The sequence below is a fragment of the Botryllus schlosseri genome, chromosome 6, assembly GCF_051294905.1.
Source record: "Botryllus schlosseri isolate E-star chromosome 6, Bs_hap1, whole genome shotgun sequence".
Classification (NCBI taxonomy): domain Eukaryota; kingdom Metazoa; phylum Chordata; class Ascidiacea; order Stolidobranchia; family Styelidae; genus Botryllus; species Botryllus schlosseri.
This window is the reverse complement of record NC_137241.1, coordinates 23,920,053-23,926,702: the sequence shown is the minus strand read 5'-3', so window position 1 is coordinate 23,926,702 and position 6,650 is coordinate 23,920,053. Positions and strand designations below refer to the sequence as shown.

Sequence of the window (6,650 nt, the reverse complement as noted above, 5' to 3'; positions counted from 1 at the left end):
TATCCAGGGGTTCTTAAACTTTTTTGACGGCGGACCCAATCAAGTTTTGTGGGCGGTTGCGCGTACCCTCAAAATTTCAGAAGCTGATCGCCGGAAGGTCATATCACCCTAAGCTTTATTTAGGCTACTACAAGCCTAGAATAATATATCCAATGACTAGTCAGGGTATTCATCACGGTCGAATGATAATATGTTTTTGGGTAGCTTGAAAGTGCATTGCCCTTTCACGAACCCCTAACGGTCCGTAGACCCCCGTTTAAGAATCCTATCGCACACCAGTTGCTTAGCCTACCTCTTCGAAATGCACGTGTGGTCTGTGGTAAGGGAGCTATCCTTCAAATCCGAGTTAAATCGATTTCTTATCACATGAGCCCACACTACTCGCTAGTGTACTAAAGTTCATTTGAAAGCAAATCGAAAATCCATGTTCTCGTGCGTAGTGTAGGCCTGTACTGTACATTATTGGGTGATTTATACCGACAGAAGAATGTCGACTCGACAATTAGTTAGGATCTTGGTTGGTGGCTCACAGACACCTCGAGAGTGTCGATGTAATTGAGAAAGAATTCCTTGAGGATGTTGATCGAATTGGGCTTTGTAACGAATCTAAAAATATCCCGCTTTGAACGATGCAGATAACGTGAGTGGTGAGTATCGTTATTCGTTACTTCGTATTATAATATTTTATTTTGGAGTTGCTGTTGCGTGTTGGTCAATCTGATTACGTCAAAGCAGGACTCAGCGTTAAATCATAACCCTCATATATATTTCCACAATTGTTAAGTGCATCCTAAAATTCAAAAAGTGATCGCATCTCGTATGAGTAACAGTTTTCAAATTGGTCACGTGTTTCTCATGTCATATAATCACTCGCCTGAAGCAATGCTGAAGCTAAATTGTAGGCGTTCACCTCAGTTGACGCTGTGAATTCGAAAACTGGCTGACATTAACCCGAAAGTAACAATTTTGTTTAATATTGTAGCATTTATATACGTTTATTGCAAATATGCTTTTGGGATCACCGACTGTCAGGGACAACATCAAACAGGCGAAAGTAGCATACGGTAATCAGGATTATATCACTACGGTGGAGAAGGCTTTCCAAGTCTTATGCGGAGCGTGCAAGGATTCTAGAGTACGCCACCAAAAATATCTACTGAAAGCGGCCCAACTTATCTCAGATGTGTTACTGAAAGCTGTCCAAGACAAGGAATCATTTAGTGACGCAGTTTCCACACTTTTACCAAGATGTAAAATCTCCCTTCGCCACATCGAAACCATGGATTTAGCTGCTCAGGAAAGCAATATTGCTAAGGATATAGAAAAGCTAATCGGTAAGTCCATTAAGTTATAGGATATACCTACTTATTTTAAAATCGTTTCTAAAGATAGGCGTGTAGCTACGATAAAAAATTAAGGGACGGGGTGAAAATTTATGATGCATGGCGACGTTGCGAAAACAACTGATGCGACGAAATTCGAAGAGAAGAGGCATTGGTCCCTTTTCGTTGCGCCCATTTTTCGTTAAAGAATTGATTCCACTTATTCTGTTTTATGTGCTCCATCAATTTCTCTTTTTTGTGGTGTAGCCTACGTTGACAGCTTTCGTGTTTTATAGGGGAATTGGATCCGTTGTGGATACAGGAGCGAACACTGTTCAAACAGTTCGAAAGATTATCCCAGACCGTTGAATGCAGTGACGTTTTGGAAGAAAAGTCACAGATATTCGCTGAATTGGCGAGAGTTAACGCTAAATACATCCCAGACAAAACGAGTCTACTGAAGGCCTGCATATTTCTTCGAGCATCTCTTGAAAGCACCTGTCGCAATTCTTCAAAAATTTTGAAAGAAATGAAAAGTATTCACCGAAAATTATTGCGATTATCTGGCGGCAAATCTCTTTCAAGTGACCTGTACGAGGCGTCGCGAACAGTACAGACGAAAGTTGATGTCATGCGACAACGCCTGGAGGTGGAGCTAAAGAACGATGAGATCATACCGAACAAGGAAACAAAAGAAAGTCTCGAAAAATACGTATCGAAAATTAAAAACATTTCATCTTCGTTTACTGATGACTATGCGGATCTTGAGAAGGGCATTTCTGGGATATGCGTCGATATTCTAGGATCACCGCCATGTAAATTTAGTCATTTCAATTTGGGAACATGTGGATCTGGTGATTTTCCACCAAATAATGATTTATTCACAGCAGTTGTACTGGAAAACAGTATCAAAAAGAAAGAAAATTACGCCGAAACAGTCGAGTACTTTCAATGGTATTTATTGATATTCCAAGTCATCCTATTCTCTGGAAATATACAAACTAAGAATGAAAGCAAAACTGGTGGAGATGGATCGGAATCTTTTGCAAAACAATGGCTGGATTCATCTTACGATTTTGCCGTCGCGAAATCAATAACACCTATGAATATAAATATATCACTGATAAAGACCGTGGACGATATGGTCGCAATAGCTTGTCAACGCGATGAATCTTATGGTGAGTATTTAGCGCAAATGCTGACTAGAACTCGACACATCGCGGGAAGTGACAGCGTACACAAGAAATTCAAGAAACGCACGCGTAAAGAAATATACTCCAAAGGAGTTGACGGGTCGAATTTCAAAAATGTTATTCTTGAAAAGCTTTCAAAGCTCGAGCCGAAGAATTTTTCGTTTCATAGTGCATTCGTGGAGAATAACGATGTTGCAGAAGCGTCTTCTATTTCTGGTGATGAAATATTTCAATTAGTTGACGCCCTCGGTCACATTGGACACATCGAGAAAAATTCAGCCTTCGCAATTGTTAAAACTCTTATATCAAAAGGATTCCTCGATCACAAAGCCGGTTGTAGTCTACAAATCGGTCTTGCAATCGCGTGTGAAAGCCGCATGAGAGGCTCTTTGTCTTTGTCGCGTAATGCCGATGACAACAAAACATCCACTTGCAACAGCTTGAAGAAACAAAAGGTAATAAAACTGCTGTTCGTGCTATCCGGGATTCAGAAAGTAAAGAATAGCTTGTTGAATTCATCCGGTAATATTTCAGTAATTAAAAGTTTGCCTATAGAGATGGAAGACATCGCCGATAAGGCAGAGATTTTATCCTATTTCGGGTGGTATCAGGATGCACTGGACATTCTTGAAAGTGCGAGCTCGCAGGGTCACGAAAGGACCAATCCCGCTTTTGAACATTTTATGAAAGGACTTTGCCTCAGCAAAGTGCAACGCCTGGACGAGGCAAATGCCACATTAAAACGTAGCATGGCTGTATTGTGCACGCTCCCCGAAGTAGATCAGTCAAAATTTTACCATTTTATTCAGTATCTGCTTGGAATAAACAATTTGAAGCTGAAAAATTATTCGCAAGCAAGAGACCATCTCGAGCAGGTAAAAAAGGCATTTGAGTCCAGAAAGGATTTGTTTTCGCATCAAGGCGACGAATTATATTTGGAAGTGTTAGACGGAATCGGCGAATCCCATTATTACCTTGAGGATTACAATTTGTCTTATCTTGCGAGCGCAGAACTGCTTTCGCAGTTCGAATCAATGACCGCAAAAAGACATGAAATCATGTTTAAAGCATCGACCAGACAGGGTAATTGTCTTTTCAAATTGGGAAACTTCAGTGAGTGCGTTAAAATTTTAGAAAAGGCGTTGGAATTGGCGTCGTCAATTACCGATATGAGTGAAGGGGAGGAGAAACGCCTCGAAGAGCACAAACTCATGTGGTCGCTGCAGCTAGCAGATTGTTACTTCAAGATGAATGAAATTGAGACCGCACAAGAATATTGCGACGACGTTATGAAGTCTGCAAGCTCGCTGTCTACTTATACTACGGCCCAAGTGCTCTTGATCTCAGCCCAATGTAAACTGTGGCAGAACAGAGGAGGCGAAGCTAGCAAAGAAGCTTGTGAGTCGATTTCCTCTCTTCTGCGAACTCAAGCTAACGACTCGACTATACTCAGTATGATACAAACCGGCGTTACGGTGATATCACGATCTATGTCACCAATGATGGCGTTGCACAATGGTGGAAAAGAAACACGTAAACAGGATTGCGAACGAGAGGCCGTTTTTCATGCTAGTCTGGCATTCGACACCCTGTGTCAGCAATACATCTTTACTGGCAATGAACTCCAAAGAGATAAGTCCATACTCATCCGTGTTATCCAAACCGGTCTCTTCAGAACTAAAGGATACGGAAAAATATTAAATCTCTGTAAATCAACCGTTGAACTTTCCGGCGGTCCAAACAATGGAAATGCGGAGAAGTCAATAAGTCGTAATATTCTTGATGTCATAGACGGCGATGAGTGTCTGAGAAACAGTTGCGTGCAAGACTGCGATTACTTTTGTCAAGCAGCGAAGTACTGCAACATCCGAGATGCTTTTAGTATATCGGGCGCTATAATTGTTTTTGCCGGTAGTTTGTACAGATGTACTGCTGAAAGGGAGAACAGTACGATTGAAGCATTGAAAGATTGGCTGGCACAGCAAAGTCAAACAACAAAGATATCGGTTCTGCATTGTTGCGTGAAGATTGCGAAATACGTCGTCGAACAGTTTCTGAGTAAAGCAGACAGTTCAAATGTACCTCAACCGAATCAGCATCAGCGAATACCATTTCTCGACTTCCTGGCTGATATTTACGAGGTACTGAAACTGCATGTAGACTTATCGACGGATTTACTTCAGGAAACTGCAAGCCTGACGGCTACGACGGCGAGTTGTTGGATGAAAGTTCAAAACCACGAAAGAGCATTGACATTATTAAACGACGCGCTGGAATTGCAAGAGAAACTCGCCCTGGATATTACAAGTATCGTATACGTTGATTCGAACGCTATCATACAAGACATCGGGATATGTCTAGCCAAACTAGGACGGTGGGAAGAGGCAAACTCATACCTAAATCGGGGTTCTGCTATCAAAGAACGTCGGAGGAAGAGTCGAGCTTACGAGGATTACACAATGATTCACGCTCGAGTCAAGTCTGCCCGGTGTAGTTTCAGCCTTGGAAACTATCAAGAAGCCGTCTTCATGGCGAGTACTGCGTTCCAGGATGGCTTGAACATGGAATCGATGGACAATCATGATGACTCGATGGTATCCGCCGTCGGAATAGTGCTCAGATCAACTTTGGCTGTGGCGGCAAAGGCCGAAGTGGAAGTGGACAAATCTCTTATCAAACCTGACATGATTTCTGAAGTCCTTGATCGCGCCACGAATATGAGAGCAGCTTTAGATAATAATTCTGACGTTTTGGGGTCCGTGTACGCCGAAACGGTGGAATCCTTTTACTACGCCTGCGGGAATTGTTTGCTAGCGATAGAGCATTTCAAGCAGGCGATGAAGAGTTTCAAGAAGTCGCTCAAAATCATGAAAGAAAAAGGCGCTGATTTTACTGCCATGAAACAGCCAATAACTCTCAACATCGCCAAGTGTTTGATAGGGCTGAAAAAATACAAGAAGGCGGAGAAATATCTCAACAGATTCCTGGAGACGGAACCGGGGAAAACGAGGCACGCGCTGCATTCGCATCCAAGCCATGCGTATTTGTTGCTTAGCGTATGTTCCCTGAGACGAAATCTATCGCAAAAATCATATCAACAAGCTACTAAAAGTTTGTGGGAAGCGTTTTCAACGGATTCGGATATACTGAAACAACAAATCTCTATAGAGTGCACCGCTGTGTATCTCCAACTTTTGGAGGCCGAGTTACTGCTGCTTGACTTGGATTGACCCTGCTCTTTCAAGGTGTGCAACGGTTTTATTCAATTTGTGAAAAAACACTTTCGAAAAATATCATTGTGAAAATTTTCATGCATCTGCCATATCTCAATTGTATGTGTTGATAGATCGCACTTGAATGAGACACGCATGTCTTCCATGATTTCAGCAACATGCGGGCCTACATTTGTTGTAGGAAACTATTTTGCAATGACCCTATTGGGCTATTTTGTACATTATATTCTCATTGTGTATGTGATTGGAGGATGAGTGGGTCAGTCTAAATTGGAGTAAAGCAACGAAATATTTTAATAATGTAATAATGCAAAATTATTATATTATTATGAATTTTAACGGAAAGGAAGTTCGACCAGTGTTGACAAACTTTGTAATATAAACTGTGCTATTTTTTCATATTTTTGTACTACATTCAATGCCAGTTTTTGGTGCGAAATATCATTTATGATGTGACTTAGTGTTGATATCTGGATCAATATAATTGATTCATATTGCCGTTGGATATGATTTCACAGATATACGTAAAAGTAATTATTAGGTCACGAACAACGATGATATGCGCTCGATATTGTCAGATCAGTATAGAATTACGCAATTTTCTTATCGGGAAGCTCATCGCCCTTAAAACCTCATTGAATTCGTCTCGAGTGGCAATGACATGACAAGGGTTGCATTTAAAGCTAACGGTGTTTTAAACGGTGCATGCAAAACACACGCATGCTTTAAAATGTTTGTTTTTTTAAGTTGTAAAATTAGGCCATAATTGTGTAAATACTTGCCAAAAACATGTTGTATGAGCCTACGGACAATTACCTCCCGATTTAGCCGACGTATATCGATATGGGATGGTTGGAACCCTGAGCTCAAATTAGTCGGTTCAGCAGTTATAGTACAGATAT

The 6,650-nt window shown here is 41.2% G+C and overlaps 1 protein-coding gene across 1 annotated transcript; it reads left to right on the top strand.

Moving 5' to 3' along the window:
• The first annotated feature begins 896 nt into the window (after nucleotides 1–896).
• Nucleotides 897–5,972, top strand: LOC145441660 (uncharacterized). Its single transcript, XM_080319576.1, has 2 exons — nucleotides 897–1,334; nucleotides 1,619–5,972. The coding sequence occupies exons 1-2, from the start codon at nucleotides 1,007–1,009 to the stop codon at nucleotides 5,743–5,745; spliced, it is 4,455 nt and encodes a 1,484-aa protein (XP_080175702.1). The 5' UTR covers nucleotides 897–1,006; the 3' UTR covers nucleotides 5,746–5,972.
• The last annotated feature ends 678 nt before the right edge of the window (nucleotides 5,973–6,650 follow it).

Coding starts and splice junctions, on each gene's coding strand:
- LOC145441660 (XM_080319576.1), top strand. CDS start 1,007: ATGCTTTTGGGATCACCGACTGTCAGGGACAACATCAAACAGGCGAAA. Junction 1,335..1,618: donor GGATATAGAAAAGCTAATCG/GTAAGTCCATTA, acceptor CGTGTTTTATAG/GGGAATTGGATCCGTTGTGG.